Source organism: Podarcis tiliguerta, assembly GCF_965153285.1.
Source record: "Podarcis tiliguerta genome assembly, chromosome: 8".
NCBI classification, from domain to species: Eukaryota; Metazoa; Chordata; class Lepidosauria; order Squamata; family Lacertidae; genus Podarcis; species Podarcis tiliguerta.
The window spans coordinates 83,591,440-83,611,275 of NC_139541.1; the positions used below are offsets into that span (position 1 = coordinate 83,591,440).

General features: G+C 52.1%; 2 protein-coding genes across 3 annotated transcripts; one reads left to right on the top strand and one right to left on the bottom strand.

Annotated features, from left to right (window-relative positions):
• ERCC1 (ERCC excision repair 1, endonuclease non-catalytic subunit) lies at positions 1-14,595 on the top strand. 2 transcript variants are annotated; one of them, XM_083455849.1, is made up of 10 exons: positions 1-421; positions 2,277-2,356; positions 3,969-4,280; positions 5,000-5,103; positions 5,898-5,997; positions 8,609-8,685; positions 10,308-10,407; positions 11,249-11,320; positions 12,463-12,531; positions 14,301-14,595. In XM_083455849.1, the coding sequence occupies exons 2-10, from the start codon at positions 2,288-2,290 to the stop codon at positions 14,352-14,354; spliced, it is 957 nt and encodes a 318-aa protein (XP_083311975.1). In that variant the 5' UTR covers positions 1-421; positions 2,277-2,287; the 3' UTR covers positions 14,355-14,595. The 2 variants fall into 2 exon arrangements, with proteins under 2 accessions (XP_083311975.1, XP_083311974.1); XM_083455848.1 differs by lacking the exon at positions 1-421 and adding an exon at positions 487-532.
• Positions 14,499-19,078, bottom strand: POLR1G (RNA polymerase I subunit G). The gene is made up of 3 exons (XM_083455678.1): positions 18,989-19,078; positions 16,972-17,110; positions 14,499-15,934 (listed from the first exon to the last, which is right to left on the bottom strand). The coding sequence occupies exons 1-3, from the start codon at positions 19,029-19,031 to the stop codon at positions 14,884-14,886; spliced, it is 1,233 nt and encodes a 410-aa protein (XP_083311804.1). The 5' UTR covers positions 19,032-19,078; the 3' UTR covers positions 14,499-14,883.
• Between the last annotated feature and the right edge of the window lie 758 nt (positions 19,079-19,836).

Below are 19,836 nucleotides of genomic sequence, written 5' to 3' on the forward strand. Positions count from 1 at the left end.
CGCCCAGGTCGAAACCGGAAGTGGGTGTAAATTCGCTTTTTCCTGAGGCGGTTGACTGTGAGGGAAATAAATGTTTGAGAGGTTTTTTTATACGATTGTTATGGAGGCGGATTCGCCCCAGAGACAGGAATAGCCTTGCCTGGCCTTTCTTTAACCATAGAGTTAGGCGCGAAGGAGGAGGCTAGAGCGCCCGGAAGAAGAAACATCCGGGTTCCTTTCGGGAAACGGCGGTTGCCGGAAAGAGTCGCCTCACGCGCTGCCCGCCTTTCCGTTATTCGGATTAAAAGCACTGGCGGCGAAAGAAGCCTCGGTGGCCGCTCTGCGCTTCGCTCGGCGTCGGTGTCTATCGTCCGGGAGCCAGAGAGGCCCACTGGCGGAGATCGAGCCGGCCGCGGGAACTGATGCGCATGCGCCTGAGCAGGTGAGCCCTGGCTGTCCAATCAAGAGGCAGAATTTATGATGGACGAGGTGAAGGGAAGGGGCGGGCGTTTCCCCGTTACCATGGTGATTCTGACACGACCCAAGTTTGGAGGTCGTGACCCCTCCCCATATCCCAGTAATAAGGAAAACATAAATTGCAATTGACAAAAGAGCAGAATGGAAGGTCCCTGCCTGCAAAGAGCTCACAGTTGTGGGCATTTGGAAGAGGGAGGCTGGGGCGGGGGAGCAGGACCCCCTCCCAAATATTCTGATTTTAATGCTTTTTTTATCCCTTTCCTGTCGAGGGTTTCCCATAATTCGCATCTAGATGGTCGGCCACTTTGAGAGCAGGAGGCTGGACTGAAATGGGTCGATTCATTGGCCGGATCCAGCAGCCAGGCTCTTCCGACACTCTAATGATCACTGTTATCCCTTTGTTGTTGTTTAGTCGTGTCCGCCTCTTCATGACCCCCTGGACCAGAGCACGCCAGGCCCTCCTCTCTTCCACTGCCTCCCGCAGTTTGGTCAGACTCATGCTGGTAGCTTCGAGAACACTGTCCCACCATCTCGTCCTCCGTCGTCCCCTTCTCCTTGTGCCCTCCATCTTTCCCAACATCAGGGTCTTTTCCAGGGAGTCTTCTCTTCTCCTGAGGTGGCCAAAGTATTGGAGCCTCAGCTTCCGGATCTGTCCTTCCAGTGAGCACTCAGGGCTGATTTCCTTCAGAATGGAGAGGTCTGATCTCCTTGCAGTTCATGGGACTCTCAAGAGTCTCCTCCAGCACCAGAATTCAAAAGCATCCATTCTTCGGTGATCAGCCTTCTTGATGGTCCAGCTCTCACTTCCATACATCACTACTGGGAAAACCAGAGCTTGAACTATACGGACCTTTGTTGTCAAGGGGATGTCTCTGCTTTTTAAGATTAGTCCATCTCTATCCTGCCTTTCCTGCAGCACAGAACTCAAGAGTCTTTACGGGGTTTTCCCCAGGCAGTGTCTCCTCCAACCACTCCAAATCACATCCAGACCTGTTTAGCTGGAGCAAAAGGGCAGGTGCCCTCATATGATTCCCTTAGGGGCCCATTGCTCCCATTTAATGGGTGAGAAAGCCGATAGAACGTCCTGAATAAACGAACTGTGTCCGCTCAACAGGTCGGGTGGAGCCAAAAGCATTTCAGCAGTTTTCACCCACTCAAGGCAAAACCACATTTGCCTGGAATGCAGAAAGCATTTAGTTGTCATAAACATAAACATGTTTTCATTGACCCTCTGCGATGCATATATAAACTATTGATTTATAATAATAATAATAATAAATAATAAATTTTATCTATATCCTGCCCTCCCCGGCCAGAGGTTCAGGGCGGCTAACACCAGTAAAATTACAGTAAAAATATAATAGGGGGGGGGGGACACCAATTTAAAATACAGGTTAAAATGCAATTTAAAATGCAGCCTCCTTTTAAAAGTAGCCCATAGATCAAAACCATAAGGGGAGGGGAACATAATTCCTAGCCTGCCCCCCATGCCTAGGTCTACTTCTCACATAAAATGACCCCCAGTGATTCCTTCCTTGCAGGGGTTGGGCTAGATGATCTTGTTGCTCCCTTCCAACTCTGTGATTCTGTGCTTGGGAAATGGGTGAGTGGCTGGTGGGTAAGGTATTCCTCCTGGATTCTGGCAGCTGCTGAACATCATGAAATAAGAGGAGAATCTTTCACAGCTGTTCTGTGCCAGCTTTTAGGCTGCTGCTCTTGTAAAACACATGTGCTGCCATAGGGCTACACGCTGGCATCCCACAGCAGCAGGTGGAGAGACTGAGCAAGGCTTTCAGATGTACCTTCTTGACTCTTGCCAGGAACTGGAGACATGGAGCCCCCAGCAATGGAAGGGAGGAAGAAGTTCACTGTGAAGATGGACGATGAAGACGTCGCTCCGGTATGACAGGAGGTTTTGGGTGAGGTTGTGAAGATTTCTCTTGGAGGACTATTCCCCCCACCCCTGAAATCTTACTGGACTGTTGTGGTTCTGGACAGTTAAGAGTTAACACTCCAGGAGCGTTCTTCATTCACTGGGTGCATTGCCCACATGACCTGGGCATTTTCCTTTGATCTGTGCTCTGTGGGGGCTGAGCTCTCTCTGGAGAGCAGTCTGTCTGTCTGGGAACGTTAGCCAGGTTGTGTCATTTTTGTTAGAGACAGAAAGCTGCGAACATGCAGCTACAGTGGTGCCTCGCAAGACAAAAAGAATCCGTTCCGCGAGTCTTTTCGTCTTGCGGTTTTTTCGTCTTGCGAAGCAAGCCCATTAGCGGATTAGCGCTATTAGCGCTAATCCCAGTTTAAGGGCTATTAACGGCTTTTTAAGGCTTAAGGGATTAGCGGTTTAGCTGCTAAAAGGCTCTTAGCAGCTTAGCGCTTCAGAAAAAGGGGTTGGGGAGCGAAAAAACCCTCAAAAGTTTTCGTCAATTTTCGTCTTGCAAAGCAAGCCCATAGGGGAATTCATCTTGCGAGGCGCCTCTGAAAACGGAAAACCCTTTCGTCTTGCGGGTTTTCCGTCTTGCGAGGCATTTGTCTTGCGGGGCACCACTGTAGATTCTATAGGTTTTTTCTTTTCTGTTTTTTTTTGAATGCTTCTAAATAAAGAGTTATAGAATAGAAGCACTGGTGTCGAGCCGAGTTATTGAAGACACCACGCAGACACAGACAAAGCCATTTTACGCTGTGTGTGAACTCTGCTAACGTCCGACAACTGAGAAGAGTGGCAGCCCATGAGTGGAAGCGTGTGGGCGCCACTGAAGTTTGTCGGAGTGGCAATAAATCAAATTTATTGCAGTGCTGTTGCAGCAGACTCTGTGGGTCAAAGGATTTACGACCCAGAAACTTTAACATGGACATCAGTTGGTTTCATGACCGGGAAGGTCTGACCTCTGTAGTTCATGCAGACTGGATTGCTGCAATGCGCTCTGGGTGAGGATTCCCTCACACTCATCCCAGAAGTTGCAGTCAGTGCAGAATGCTGCAGCATGGACCAGCTCGCCTGCGAGATCACCTTACCCTACAAGTGCCCACTCGACAGCTTTGATCGGCGGAACTGGCCCTGTTACAGGTGCAACATAATACCCATTCCACATTTGTAAGAACGAAATATTTTAGTGTCTACACTTAGGAACTCCCTGCCAAGGGATATCAGGCAGGTGTCTTCACTGAACTCTTCCCGGCACCTGCTAAAAGCATTTTTGTTCAGAAAAGCCTAGCCAGAGATGCAAAATGAGCATGCAGAATGTTGGTGCATGTTTTAATCTGTTTTTGGTTTATTGCTGATTTCATAATGATATATAGAGTTGTTTTTACTGATAATTTTGTGGTATTATTCCCATTGTAAACCACTGAGCTTTGTGTGTTTTATGAAATAATCAGTAAATAACCACACTGAAACCCAACACATGCACAGAGCACCCTCCCTCACAGAAGCCACTGTCTCTCCTCTCCAACAGAGCCAAAATTAATTCCTCAGTCACCCAACATTCTCTCCCCACCCTCTCTATCTCCAGGTGAAACTTCTTTTCAAACCCTCTTCTGCAGCCAAAGCCTCGCCAGCCTCTGAGGCCCCAGTTGCGCCAGGGGGTGCATCGTACGCAGACTATGTCGTTGGACAAGTGGCAGCCTCCTCAGCTCCTCAGGTGAAGCAAGGAGCACATGTTGCCACAACCGCCGCCTCTGCTCTCCCAAGAGTGCCCCCTCCACATTGCGAAAACAGGAGCCTCCCTGTCGTGCAAAGCGCAACGGAAGACAGAGCACCCCCCTTGAACCCAGCGCCGAAACCAGGAACCAAACACAATAGCATCATCGTCAGCCCCCGTCAGGTGAGAGGGGAGCGGGCAAGCAGGCAGGGGACTTCGACTCTGGCGTTATGTGTTACCCAGAGGCTCCTCTAGATAGGTCAAGCTGTGGTGGATTTCAAACAGAGCCCAGGGCAGTTCCGAAATCCCAAATGAGCCATAGAATTGTAAGGGATCCCAAGGGCCATCTACTCCAACCCCGTGCAATGCTGGAATCACAGCTAATGTGTGGAACCGACTGCGCTTACTGTATAAACTCCCATGGCTTTGCAGGAATTCCAGTCCAGACCTCCTGAACTCAAATCCAGAAACTCTTGCTTATTGGACAACCCTGCTTAGTTTCGCAGAGGGAAAAGCCCCAAACCCCACCTTGCTTGTAAACCGTTCTTGCTCCATCTTGGCAGCCTTCGAGGGGGCAAGGAGAAAGCACTTTTCACATGTGCAGAGACTACCTTCTCTGTATGAGCAGGCTAGGCATTCACAACTGCTTCCAGGGCTGAGCCCCAGTTTAAATCTGAAAGGGTCACGTGCTCACAGCCGTCAAGAAAATCGTTCCAGGTGTCCATGTAAAAGGGCTTTGGCAGAATTTGGCAGATCTCTTGCCTCTCCTTTCTGGCCCCTTCCTCCTGTCTGTCTTCCCACTTTCCTCTCTCACCCCACATCCTAGTTGCTTCCACGACCTCGGGCTGCGTCTGAAACCCTGACACCCATTGACTCCTCACTTTACCCCCTTCTTTCCTCAGAGGGGGAACCCTATCCTGAAGTTCATCCGCAATGTGCCCTGGGAGTTTGGCGAGATTGTCCCGGATTACGTGCTGGGCCAAAGCACCTGTGCCCTTTTCCTGAGGTGAGAATTGGCAGACACAAGCATCTGAGCACACCCCAAGCAGCTCAGGCAGCCTGCAAATCAAGCATTGAACCATATAGCATCTTTGCTGGGAAAGGGGTCTCTCCAGCAATGTAACATTTCACCTGTGCCTCGAGATTTGGCAAAGACCATTTAATAGTGCCACTGTATTCTGCTCTGGTCAGACCTCACCTGGAGTACTGTGTCCAGTTCTGGGCACCACAGTTCAAGAAGGACACTGACAAACTGGAACGTGTCCAGAGGAGGGCAACCAAAATGGTCAAAGGCCTGGAAACGATGCCTTATGAGGAACGGCTAAGGGAGCTGGGCATGTTTAGCCTGGAGAAGAGGAGGTTAAGGGGTGATATGATAGCCATGTTCAAATATATAAAAGGATGTCACATAGAGGAGGGAGAAAGGTTGTTTTCTGCTGCTCCAGAGAAGCGGACACAGAGCAATGGATCCAAACTACAAGAAAGAAGATTCCACCTAAACATTAGGAAGAACTTCCTGACAGTAAGAGCTGTTTGACAGTGGAATTTGCTGCCAAGGAGTGTGGTGGAGTCTCCTTCTTTGGAGGCCTTTAAGCAGAGGCTTGACAACCATATGTCAGGAGTGCTCTGATGGTGGTTCCTGCTTGGCAGGGGGTTGGACTCGATGGCCCTGGTGGTCTCTTCCAACTCTATGATTCTATGAAAGGGCCCGGCAGCCTCTCCCACACAGCTGGTGCACCCCTTTTCACAAAATAAAACTTGCCCTGAATGGTTTCTTTTCTCTCTCTCTGCCACCCGCAGTCTCCGGTACCACAACCTGAACCCCGGCTACATCCACGAACGCTTGCGCCAGCTCGGAAAGACGTACATGCTGCAGGTGCTGCTGCTTCAGGTTGATGTGGTGAGATACCTTGAACCACCTCACCTCCTCTGACTCCAGCCCTCTCCCTCCCTCCGGCTCGGGCTGCCAGCTCCACAAAATCTGCCAACCCCTCTTCTCAGTCCCTGGACCACAGAAGCCACTTCTTTTCAATCTTCTCTTTTAATTTAGAGCAAAGGCAAGCAAGGTGTGTCAGGGTAGCTTATAAAATTACACATGGCAAGGAGAAAGCAGGTAAGAGAGACGTTTTCTCTCCTAATCGTAGAACTCGTGGCCATGCAGCGAAGCTGAATGTTGGAAGATTTGGGACAGACCAAAGGAAGTCCTCCTTCAGCAGAGTTAAACTGTGGAACTCACGCCTGCAGGAGGAAGTGAAGGCCACAAACCTGGATAGTTTTAAGGGGGTTGGACAAATTCATGGAAGATAAGGTTATCAATCATGGCTCAACTCTGGCTCCACAGCTGGAGGCAGCAATGCTTCAGACTGCCAGTTGCTGGAAACCTAAATTAAGGGAGAGGGGATCCTGCTTGTCAGTTTTATTTATTAATTTATTTATATTTATATTTATATTTATATTATTTATATTTATACCCCGCCCTTCCCAGCCAAGACCGGGCTCAGGGCGGTTAACAACCAATAATAAAAACAAGTTGATTAAAATACAATTTAAAAAACATGATTAAAATACAACATTAAAACATTCGGATGCAGCCTCTTCACAGGAGGAGAAAGGGAAAAGAAAGAGGGGGAGGGAATCAAACTGATTCTAAGCCAAAGGCCAGGCGGAACAACTCTGTCTTACAGGCCCTGCGGAAAGAAATCAGATCCCACAGGTCCCTGATCTCATGAGACAGAGCGTTCCACCGGGCCGGAGCCAGTGTTGAGAAGGCCCTGGCTCTGGTTGAGGCTAATTTAACTTCCTTAGGGCCCGGGACCTCTAGGGTGTTGCTATTTATGGACCTTAAGGTCCTCCGTGGGGCAGACCGGGAGAGGCGGTCCCGTAGGTACAAGGGTCCTAGGCCATGAAGGGCTTTAAAGGTCAAAACCAGCACTTTGAACCTGACCCGATACTCCACTAGGAGCCAGTGCAGCTGGAAAAGCACTGGGTGAATATGTTCCCATGGCAGAGACCCTGTGAGGAGCCTTGCTGCAGCATTCTGCACCCGCTGGAGTTTCTGGGACAGGTTCAAGGGCAGCCCCACACAGAGCGAATTACAGTAGTCAAGCCTGGAGGTGACTGTCGCATGGAACACTGTGGCCAGGGCGGGGCGGGAAAGGTAAGGGAGTAAGTTTCCCTTTGGAGTATATGTTTGGCCACTGTGAGAACAGGATGCTGAACTAAGCCCTTTGTGGCTTAGGGCCCTTGTATCTCCGGGACCGCCTCTCCTGGTCTGCCCTGCAGAGGACTTTAAGGTCCATGAATAACCATAGTTTAGATGTCCCAGGCCCTAAGGAAGTCAGACTATCCTCCACCAGGGCCAGGGCCTTTTCAGTGATGGCTCCTACCTGGTGGAATGCTCTGTCCCAGGAGACCAGGGCCCTGCAGGATTTAACCTCCTTCCGCCAGGCCTGTAAGACAGAGCTATTCCGCCTGGCCTTTAATTTGAACTCAGCCTGATCTTTTATTTCCCTTCTCTTCCCTCCACCTCCCCCTTTATGAAGATCACCCACTCTGAGACCCCACAGCTAATTCTCCCCTGGCCTTCTCGCTGGCCCAATTAGGACCAATTCAGCCAGCTAGCCCTGGGGATTATCAAATTGATTTTTGATTTTTATTATTATTCATGTTTTTATACTGTATTTTATGCTGCTTTTATAATTGTTTTAAAATTGTTGTTAGCTGCCCTGAGCCTGGTTTTTGAACCGGGAAGGGCGGGGTATAAATAAAATTTTATTATTATTAGCCATTGGCCTGAACCAGGTTCTTAAGTCCTTATGCCCAGAGGCAGTCTGATCTAGATTCCTAGGTTCATTAGGGTATTTAGCCACTGGGAGAAGAGGATGCTAGACTAGATGAGCCCCCTTTGGCCTGATCCGGCAGGCACTTCTTGTGTTCATTCCCTCTCTGTGACGTCAGAGGAATCCCCAGACACCAATTGTGAACTGTCCCCTTCACGTTCTGCTTGAGAGAGGGGATGCTGGGCTGGGTGGGTCTTTGCTTTGATGCAGCAGCCAGATTCCCTTCCTTCCACAGGTAAAGGTAAAGGAACCCCTGACCATTAGGTCCAGTTGTGACCAACTCTGGGGTTGCGGCACTCATCTCGCTTCATTGGCTGAGGGAGCCGGCGTACAGCTTCCGGGTCATGTGGCCAGCAGGACTAAGCCGCTTCTGGCGAACCAGAGCAGCACACGGAAACACCGTTTACCTTCCCGCCGGAGCGGGACCTATTTATCTGCTTGCACTTTGACGTGCTTTTGAACTGCTAGGTTGGCAGGAGCAGGGACCGAGCAACGGGAGCTCACCTCGTAGCGGGGATTCGAACCGCCGACCTTCTGATCGGGAAGCCCTAGGCTCTATGGTTTAAGCCACAGCGCCACCCACGTCCCACTCCTTCCACAGACACCCCTCATTCTCTACCCCGTCCAGACCTGTGTGGCTCATTTTCCCAACTCCTTCCTTGTTCCCTTTAGAAAGACCCACACCAGGCACTGAAGGAGCTGGCCAAGATCTGCATCCTCGCTGACTGTACCCTCATCCTGGCCTGGAGGTGAGGACCAAAAACTGGGGGGGGGGGGGGGGGGAGGCGCCCGCACAAACTTGAAACAACAGCATAGAGGAAGTTCCCAGCTTCTGAATCACTGGCCTGAATGCGGTCTAGCTCTGGTCCAAGGTAGTTTGGAGGGGGCAGGGATTCAGCAGCAGGGAAAGCACTTGGTGTGCAGAAGACCCAGGGTGCAAATCCAGGTTAAAAAGCCAGATTTCTAGCAGCAGGAGCTGGAATTGGCTCTGCCCCAGAAAACGGTGGATGGCTGCATTCTTTCACGGGCTGGTCTGTGTGCTCAGCGAGTTTCCTCTCAATCCAGCCCTCAGCCTGCCTCTTCCCATTGCAAAGACTTTTCTGCTGCTAGAGTCCATGGCAGAGGGTGTATTCCTGTGCGTCAGGAGGCAGGCTGCCCCAGCCCACCCCTGTGGGTAATATATAATAAATAATAATTTATTATTTATACCCCGTCCATCTGGCTGGGCTTCCCCAGCCACTCTGGGCGGCTTCCAACAAAATATTAAAATACCATAATGCATCAAACATTAAAAGCTTCCCTAAACAGGGCTGCCTTCAGATGTCTTCTAAAAGTCTGGTAGTTGTTCTCTTTGACATATAGTGGGAGGGTGTTCCACAGGGAGGGCGCCACTACCGAGAAGGCCCTCTGCCTGGTTCCCTGTAACTGGGCTTCTCGCAGGGAGGGAACCGCCAGAAGGCCCTTGGTGCTGGACCTCAGTGTCTGGGCAGAACAATGGGGATGGAGACACTCCTCCAGTTATACTGGACCGAGGCTGTTTAGGGCATTAAAGGTCAGCACCAACACTTTGAACTGTGCTCGGAAACGTACTGGGAGCCAGTGTAGGTCTTTCAAGACCAGTGTTATGTGGTCTCGGCGGCCGCTCCCAGTCAGCAGTCTAGCTGCCGCATTCTGGATTAGTTGTAGTTTCTGAGTCACCTTCAAAGGTATCCCCACGTAGAGTGCATTGCAGTAGTCCAAGCGGGAGATAACCAGAGCATGAACCACTCTGGTGAGGCAGTCCGCAGGCAGATAGGGTCTCAGCCTGCATACCAGATGGAGCTGGTAGATAGCCGCCCTGGACACAGAATGGACCTGTGCCTCCATGGACAGCTGTGAGTCCAAAATGACTTCCATGCTGCTCACCTGGTCCTTCAGGGGCACAGTTACCCCATTCAGGACCAGGGAGTCCTCCACACCTGCCCGCCTCCTGTCTCCCCAAAACAGTACTTCTATCTTGTCAGGATTCAACCTCAATCTGTTGGCTGCCATCCATCCTCCAACTGCAGCTGCATTGCTCCAAAGATCTAGGGAATGAGACGCTCCCTTTTGGAAAGCATTTCCCAGCCCCCAAAATCTTGTGAGATGACACCTGCCTCCCCTCCCCTGCCGAGGTGGCGACACACATTGCACCACCTGCAGAATCCCCAGCTTGTCAGCTACTCGAGGAACCTAAGTTTCCAGTCCTCATTGTCAATAGATTAGATTTTTTCCCCCAGGGGAAAAAAAAGGCAACCATGAAACTTGCTGTCAAGCTTTGCTCATGAAACAGGGGGTGTTGTGTTCCGAGGTGGGTCTGCTGAGCCCTCCGGCTTCTCTTTCCCCTCTCCAGCCCGGAGGAAGCAGGACGCTACTTGGAAACCTACAAAGCCTACGAGCAGAAGCCGGCTGACTTGCTGAAGGAGAAAGTGGACCGGGACTACCTGTCGAGAGTAAGAAACTCCTTGCCACCAGCCTCAGCCGTGTTAGCTAGAGAGCCACAGGCCTAGATCAGGCTCATTTCCCCCAGTGGCTGATTGCCCCCTTTTTATTCCCACTCTCACACACAGAGAGCCCTTTCCAACTCCGCCACTTGGGTAACAGGTTGTCAGCATCTATTTCCTCCCATGCCTGTCATCCAAATAATCCCAGATGGAAAAAGGATGAAGGCGGCACTGTTTTTAAGGAGACAGTGGCCATAAGTCCTTGACCGCCATATGTATGACAGATCACCCTTTGCCCTCCTGTTCTTTGCCATCTCTAAAACAAAGCATCTCCCTCACGGGCTTTTACTGAAAGCACCTGAAATGCTGCTAGCATTCATTCCTCTCTGAAGCTTGCAAAATGAATAGAAACACCAACCATGGTCAGGGGCTCCAGAGCTTTCCACAGAATCATAGAGTTGGCAGGGACCACGAGGCTCATCTACCGCAACCTCTTGCAGCACAGGAATCTCTTGCCCGACATGGGGCTTGAACCCACAACCCTGAGATTAAGAGCTATCCGCTGTACTGACTGAGCTATCCCAGGCTTGGCCAGTGTGGTGTAGTGCTTAAGAGCGGTGGACTCGTAATTTGGGGAACCGGGTTCGCGTCTCCGCTCCTCCACATGCAGCTGCTGGGTGACCTTGGGCTAGTCACACTTCTCTGAAGTCTCTCAGCCCCACTCACCTCACAGAGTGTTTGTTGTGGGGGAGGAAGGGAAAGGAGAATGTTAGCCGTTTTGAGACTCCTTCGGGTAGTGATAAAGCGGGATATCAAATCCAAATTCTTCTTCTTCCATCTCTCATTGCAGGTGACAGACTGCCTGACCAGCGTGAAATCGGTGAACAAGACAGACACCCTGAGTCTGCTCACCACCTTCGGAGTGAGTGTCTTTCCTTGGCATGGGAGGGGCAAGTTTTCAAGAGAAGCACCCATTTCAAGGCTGGCAGCCTATGCCCTTTGACCCAAAAGCCCTTCCCTTTAATCCCAGAAATGAGATATTCTGGGGGGACAGGACTGCTTCAGCGCTAAAAATACACTCAGGGTACCGCCAGCCCCACTCCCTTTTGGAAACACTTCCTGTGGCCCTCCTACAGAACAGGGCTGGGGAACCTCAGGCCTGGGCACTAAATGTGGCCCTCTAAGCCTCTTCTGCCTGGCCTTCAGAACTCTCCCCAGCCCCCACCGCCCGTCAGCCCTGCCTCAAACTCTCCTTGAGCATTTCTGACAAGCTGGAATGTTGCAATAATGCTTCTTGGGGCGGCCAGAGAGGGGTGTGGGTGTCTGTGTAGCAGCTAGCTCGCTGTACAAAGGTAGTACAGTGGTACCCCGCAAGACGAATGCCTCGGAAGACGAAAAACTCGCAAGACGAAAGGGTTTTTCGTTTTCTGAGGTGCTTCGCAAGACGGATTTTCCTAAGGGCTTGTTTCGCTAGACGAAACGGCCCTGCCTCTCGTGTCATGGCGACGGGCACTGCACGCATGCACGCCCGCTTCCCTGCTCCTCTGGCTTCCTCCCACCTTCCTGCTGACAGCTCCTCCGGCACCCTCCCACCTTCCGGCTGACGGTTAGTGCCTCGCGCCGCTGCCCACCCCCCTCGTGCACTCCCCTCAGAGAGCCGTTGCCGCCAGCACCTCTCTCTCCCAGGAGTCGCGCTCCTTAGCCCCGCCGCAATTGCACGGTGGCCACAACACGAGGGTGAGTCTGAGGTACCGGCTGCGGCAGCTGTCCTGCTTCTCCCTGCCCCTCCCCGCCGTTGTCAATGTTTAAATGCAGTGGTGCTTCACAAGACGAAAAAACTCGTACAACGAAAAAATTCACAGAATGAATTAATTTCGTCTTGTGAGGCACCACTGTATTTGCATCCACAGCTCCACCTGCCTTGGCCTCTGGTCCCGCCCGGGGAACACGGCCCCTAGACTTGAAAAGGGTTCCCCAGCCCTGCTGCAGAACACTTTGTGAACTCTTAAGCCCTGTTCTTCCTCCTTAGACTTGCTTTTTAACTTTTGAACTCTTGCCTTGTAGTCGCTGCAAAGCATCGTCCAAGCTTCCAAGGAGGATCTGTCCCTGTGCCCAGGGATCGGGCCCCAAAAGGTACAGCTGTCCAATGCACAAATAGTTTTTCGTCGGCTTGTGGGAGGTCAAGGCCTGCCACATCGTAGTACTGTAGTCAGGTACTTTGCAAGGTAAAAGGTAAAGGACCCCCGGACGGTTAAGTCCAGTCAAAGGCGACTATGGGGTTGTGGCCCTCATCTCACTTTCAGGCCAAGGGAGCCAGCGTTTGTCCACAGACAACTTTCCAGGTCATGTGGCCAGCATGACTAAAACTCTTCTGGCACAACAGAACACTGTGATGGAAACCAGAGCACACGGAAACGGAGGTGGCGCTGTGGTCTAAACCACCAAGCCTCTTGGGCTTGCCAATTGCAAGGTTGGCGGTTCGAATCCGCATAATGGTTGTGAGCTCCCGTTGCTTGGTCCATGCTACTGCCAACCTAGCAGTTCAAAAGCACACCAGTGCAAGTAGATAAATAGGTACCACTGCAGCATTTCTGTGCGCTGCTCTGGTTTCCGTCACGGTGTTCCGTTGCACCAGAAGCGGTTTAATCCTGCTGGCCACATGACCCAGAAAGCTGTCTGCGGACAAACGCCGACACCCTCGGCCTGAAAGCGAGATGAGCGCTGCAACCCCAGAGTCGCCTTTGACTGGACTTAACCATCCAGGGGTCCTTTACCTTTTTTACCTTTACTTTGCAAGATCTCCCAGGAACTACTTTTGAGGCCTAAATCTTCTCGCTCTCAGGACTGAAGGGAGAGAAAGTGTGAAATGGCTGGATTTGCATCCTGGGCTGCATTTCCCGTGGGTGATGCAGCAGCAGCAGCAGCAGCAGCGTAGCCTCATGGGCCCTATCAAAACTGACTTTAAGATTGGAAGGGAGTCAGGGATGTCATTGTGGGAAACTTAAATGTGCAATGACTGGGAGGCTGCTGCTGGTGGTGAACAGGGAGCACAGTAGAAGCAGCAAATTGAAGCAGGTAATAAGAGCATCTCAGGGCGCAAGCAGCTAAGCTGTGGGCCTTATCCTGAAAAGTAAACACCCCAGTCGTCACGATTGTCAACACAGAGCTAGCTGATTTACATAGCAGCGGAAGCTGCTGCCTGATACCACAATAGGCCATCTAACTGGCAGCGAGCAACGTGTCCAGAGGAGGGCATCCAAAATGGTCAAAGGCCTGGAAACGATGCCTTATGAGGCTAAGGGAGCTGGGCATGTTTAGCCTGGAGAAGAGGAGGTTAAGGGGTGATATGATAGCCATGTTCAAATATATATAAGGATGTCACCTAGAGGAGGGAGAAAGGTTGTTTTCTGCTGCTCCAGAGAAGCGGACACGGAGCAATGGATCCAAACTACAAGAAAGAAGATTCCACCTAAACATTAGGAAGAACTTCCTGACAGTAAGAGCTGTTTGACAGTGGAATTTGCTGCCAAGGAGTGTGGTGGAGTCCCCTTCTTTGGAGGTCTTTAAGCAGAGGCTTAACAACCATATGTCAGGAGTGCTCTGATGGTGTTTCCTGCTTGGCAGGGGGTTGGACTCGATGGCCCTTGGGGTCTCTTCCAACTCTATGATTCTATGTTTCAGGCATCTGTACTGTTGGGGACTGAGCGTAGGACTCTGATCTGCAATGGCTTTGGGGTCTCCTAGGGCTGGGACTGCTTTGGGGAAGAGGGTGACAGAGAGCCTCCTTTTCCACTCATAGGTTCCCCCAGAGCAGCACCCATGAGAATCCCCACAACCACTTCTCCCTCCTCCTACACACACATTTTTCTCCCCAGTTTTCACCAGCACCCCTTTTCTTCCAGGCCAGAAGGCTCTTTGACGTCATGCACCAGCCGTTCCTCAAAGCTGCGAAGTGAGCAGGGGCCTCCGTGGCGAGAAGACCAGGAGCACGTTCTCTGCAAGTCTGTTGTCCCGTCCCCCCACCCTTCAAACTTCCCAGCTCAAAAACTCAGCTGCCTGCAGAGCCTCGAGGAAGCCCGGCAGAGCAGCACAACCTCCTGGAAGGGGACAAAACCTTTTATTTTTCTAGCAGCCAACAGTATTTCTCTTTTTCCCTACCCACTTTGCAATAAAACAACCACTGTGCGGCAAAACCCACTCCCCAAGATTCTCCCTTATTCTTCTTGGAGGGAGCAAGCTTTGTTGAAAAAGAAAGTTTGGTTCCTGCTTCACAGCTCCTTATCTAATCCAAAGGCAGAAAATAAGGATCTGAGCAGCTGCGGGCAAACCAGGGACCCCTTCAAATCTCTGTCTCCTGTAGCAACCGGACAAGCTGCATAGAGTTCGTAGAGGTGGAGGGGACATTGTTCTCAGAAAAAGCAGGAGTTTTTGTCACCCCACCCCAACCCCGCAAGATGTCCCCAACCTGAGCTGGAGGGCAGCTTTTCATTCCTGCTCGCTCGCCGGCTCCTCCTCCCTCTTGTGCTTCTTCTTTTTCTTCTTGTGATGCTTCTGGCTGAGCTCCTCCGCTCTGGGCTCAGAGGACTCCCCTTCCCGCTGCCCCTCTCCTCCTCCGGGTGGCCCAGAGGGGGCTTCCAGCTCCCCCCAACCCCCCAGCTCCTGCTTCACAGAGCTGGGCTCCAGCGACACCGTCCCCCGTTCCTCCTCGGCTTTCTCCCTCTTCTTCTTTTTCTTCTTCTTGGGAGGGCTAAGCTCAGGCTCCTCTTTGACTTGTGCCAGGCAGGCCTGGGGGCTGCCCCCCAGGCTGCTCAGCTCCCTCCCCGGCTCGGTCTCGAGGTAGGCAGGGCCCACCAAGGCCGTTGGCACCGCAGCTGCCTCCTCTTCATGCCTCCGTTTCTTCTTATGCTTGTGTGCAGCCTTCCCCCCTGCCTGGGACCTGGGCTCAGCCTCCCCGGGTGCCACCACCCTCTCTTCCTCCTCTTCTTTCCTCTTCTCCTTCTTCCTCTTCTTGCTCCTGCGCTCCTCCTCCCCAGCCCCTTCCTCGGGGGCTATCTCCTCTCGCGCCACCAGCCCTTCGGAAATTGCCTCCAAACCTCGACTCTCCCGGGACTCCTCTTGCTTCACCAGGGGGTGCTCCTGGGGGTCTGCCACCCTCTCGAGGGTCCGCTTCTTTTTCTTCTTCTTCCGGGGGTGCTCCTCGGCAGCTTCCTGCACGGGAGGGGGCCGCTTCGGACAGCCTCCAAAAGGCAGGAAGCGCTGCTTGAGGCCTTCGGGGATTTGGGGGGCCGGTCTGGCTGCCACAGGGAAGAGGGGCTGGTTGGCACTGGGGTCTCCATACCTCTCGCAAAAAGTCAGGGAGCTGCTGAAAGGGGGTGCGCAGGTGAGGAGGTCCAAGTGGCCCGACGGGACGAGCAGGCGGGCACTGCTGCCCCGGTCCCCTGGAGTCGCTTGGACATGGTAGACCTTCTGGGTCCCGTCTGACTGCGGCGCCTTTAGAATCTGGAAGCCCACGAGGGGCACGGCGTGGCCTTCAAGGCTGCGGGGCAGGAACCAAGGAACATGTTGACAGAGTTAGCCATGGAAGAGAACACAGAGGCATTTCCACACAGACGCAACAAAGCTTTTAAAATGGATTATTTTACAGGATGTTGGTTGCACAAGCGAACTCTGTATTTGCAGAACCTGGGAACAACCAGACCTGACTACACACTCGTTCGCAGACTGTCCCCACTCCTCCCCAAGGAAAAGAGCGATTGGGGGGGGTACTGCTGGTTTTGACCTACAAAGGTCTCAGGACCCCAATGCCTCAAGGACCACCTCTGCCCATGTGAACCAGCCTGGACCCCGCAACCATCATTCAAGGCCTTTCTTTGTGTTCCCCCTCAATGAAAGGTCCACAGGGTGGCGACACGAGAACGGGGCCCTTTCAGTGGTGGCTCCTCACAAGATGCTCTCCTGGCATCATTACTCCATATCTTCTGGCAGGCACCAGAAAAAACATTCCTTTTTAACCAGGCCTTTGACTTTTAAGTCTCTATGGCCTTTTTGCATGGATGGGACGCTTTAGTGTAAAATAAATACGGTCAAACCTTGGTTCCCGAACGGCTGAGTTGCTGAACAAATCAGCTCCCAAACGCCATAAGTGTTCCGGTTTGCAAACATTTTTTGGAAGGTTTTCAAACGGTTTTGGGAGTCGGACGGACTTCTTGAACGGATTAAGTTCGAGAACCAAGGTACCACTCTAAATAAATTACATCATTGTGTTTTAGATTTTTTCAAAAGTTGGTTTTAAGGTATATATGCGATTGCTTAAAATACGGCAAGTTGCTTTTGAGCAGCAAAAAAAGGTGAATAATAAATGCAATTAACAATAATAATACCCCCCCATCTTCAGGCAGCTTTCTCCAACCTGGTCCCAGGACTACAACTCCCCTCGGCTGAAACCAGTGTGGCCCTGTGACGCTGAGGCTGATGGGAGTTGTAGTCCAACACGCCTGCAGCGCACCAGGTTGCAGAAAGGGGCATGAGGCTTCCTGAGCTCGCTCATGCTCACATGCACACAAACATGCCTACCTCTCAGGGCTGAAGTTAGCGGGGGCTCTGATCAGCACCAGCTGCTTCGAGGGGCTCCGGAGCGACTCAGGGCTGAGGGGCGGCCCCGGGGCAAACGGGCTGGCAGCGAACTCCTCAGGGCACTCAAAACGCAATGGTCCTGGGGGGGGGGGAGAGATAGGAGAGGTCAGTAAATAGCCCCCAGTATTATGGCAATTAAGGGATGCGGGTGGCGCTGTGGGTTAAACCGCAGAGCCTAGGACTTGCCGATTAGAAGGTTGGCGGTTCAAATCCCCGTGACGGGGTGAGCTCCCGTTGCTCAGTCCCTACTCCTGCCAACCTAGCAGTTCGAAAGCACGTCAAAGTGCAAGTACAGTGGTACCTCAGGTTACATACGCTTCAGGTTACATACGATTCGGGTTACAGACTCCGCTAACCCAGAAATAGTGCTTCAGGTTAAGAAGTTTGCTTCAGGATGAGAACAGAAATCATGCTCCAGCGGCGCGGCAGCAGCAGGAGGCCCCATTAGCTAAAGTGGTGCTTCAGGTTAAGAACAGTTTCAGGTTAAGAACGGACCTCCAGAACGAATTAAGTACTTAACCTGAGGTACCACTGTAGATAAATAGGTACCACTCTGGCGGGAAGGTAAACGGTGTTTCCGTGCGCTGCTCTGGTTCGCCAGAAGCAGCTTAGCCATGCTGGCCACATGACCCAGAAGCTGTGCGCCGGCTCCCTCGGTCAATAAAGCGAGATGAGCGCCGCAACCCCAGAGTCGGTCATGACTGGACCTAATGGTTAGGGGTCCCTTTACCTTTACTATTATGGCAAGTTCTTAAAGAAATGGGAGTGCCTGATCACCTCCTGAGAAATCTCTATGTGGGACAAGAAGCTACAGTTAGAACTGGATATGGAACAACTGATCGGTTCAAAATTGGGAAAGGAGTACGGCAAGGCTGTATATTGTCTCCCTGCTTATTTAACTTATATGCAGAATTCATCATGCGAAAGGCTGGGCTGGATGAATCCCAAGCCGGAATTAAGATTGCCGGAAGAAATATCCGCTTCAGGATCTGTCCTCCCAGTGAGCACTCAGGGCTGATTTCCTTCAGAATGGAGAGGTTTGATCTTCTTGCAGTCCATGGGACTCTCAAGAGTCTCCTCCAGCAGGGTGAAAGAGGAGAGCGCAAAATATGGTCTGAAGCTCAACATCAAAAAAACTAAGATCATGGCCACTGGTCCCATCACCTCCCGGCAAATAGAAGGGGAAGAAATGGAGGCAGTGAGAGATTTTACTTTCTTGGGCTCCATGATCACTGCAGATGGTGACAGCAGTCACAAAATTAAAAGACCCCTGCTTCTTGGGAGAAAAGCAATGACAAACCTAGACAGCATCTTAAAAAGCAGAGACATCACCTTGCCGACAAAGGTCCGTATAGTTCAAGCCATGGTTTTCCCAGTAGTGATGTATGGAAGTAAGAGCTGGACCGTACAGAAGGCTGATCGCCGAAGAATGGATACTTTTCAATTATGGTGCTGAAGGAGACTCTTGAGAGTCCCATGGACTGCAAGAAGATCAGACCTCTCTATTCTGAAGGAAATCAGCCCTGAGTGCTCCCTGGAAGGACGGATCCTGAAGCGGAGGCTCCAAGACTTTGGCCACCTCCTGAGAAGAGAAGACTCCCTGGAAAAGACCCTGATGCTGGGAAAGATGGAGGGCACAAGGAGAAGGGGACGACAGAGGACGAGATGGTGGGACAGTGTTCTCGAAGCTACCAACATGAGTTTGACCAAACTGCGGGAGGCAGTGGAAGACAGGAGTGCCTGGCGTGCTCTGGTCCAGGGGGTCACGAAGAGTCGGGCACGACTAAACATCAGGGAGACCTTGCAGGCCCTTTGGCATCAAGACCAGAGGCCCCTCTGCTCCACGCCCTCCGCAGGTACACCGCCCTTGCACATCGCCCCCTTCTCAGCCTCCCCATCTTAGGCTCCTTCTGGGAAACGGGGGCCGAAAAACCTGCTCGCCCCTAAGCCAGCTCACCCTCCGGGACTCCGCTCCGGCCGCCTCCTCCCCGCACCTCCATGGCTGCAGCGCCCACGTGGAGCTCCTGGCAGCCGCAGCCGCTTCCGGGTTCTCTCCGGAGGGGGGAAACACTTGGTACGCTCCACGCTCTCAGGCACTCTCGGCCGGGTGACGTCAGCGGCGTCCCCCGGACAGAGCACAATGGTACCTTCCCGGCCCTTAAAGGGGAAACGGGCTCGCCTTTCCCCCTTTATTTTTTGTCCGCCGACATCAATGCGATTTTTCTATACAGCGCTGACGTTGTTTCAAACGGGGGTTGGCAGCAGGGGGATTTAGCAGGGGGGCAGCACAAGGGATGGGGAGGGACGGTCAGTGCATCTGGCTGCTAACCAGAAGGTTGCTGGTTCGAGCCCACCAAGGTACGGCTCTGGTGGTCAGTGTTCCTGCTTTGCAGCGGGTTGAGCTAGATGACCCCAGGGGAGCCCTTCCAACTCTACAATTCCATGCTCCTGAGTCGATGTGCTTAGGATTGGGTCTTCTCCATGCGTCTCTCCCCCCCCCCCCCCGGTTTGTCTGGGCTCTTAAGTTATACAGTGGTACCTCAGGTTACATACTTTTCAGGTTACAGACTCCGCTAGTTGAGGCTCCAAGACTTTGGCCACCTCATGAGAAGAGAAGACTCCCTGGAAAAGACCCTGATGTTGGGAAAGATGGAGGGCACAAGGAGAAGGGGGCGACAGAGGATGAGATGGTGGGACAGTGTTCTCAAAGCTAAACAGATTACTTTACTAAAGGTAAACGGACCCCTGACCATTAGGTCCAGTCGTGACTGACTCTGGGGTTGCGGCGCTCATCTTGCTTTACAG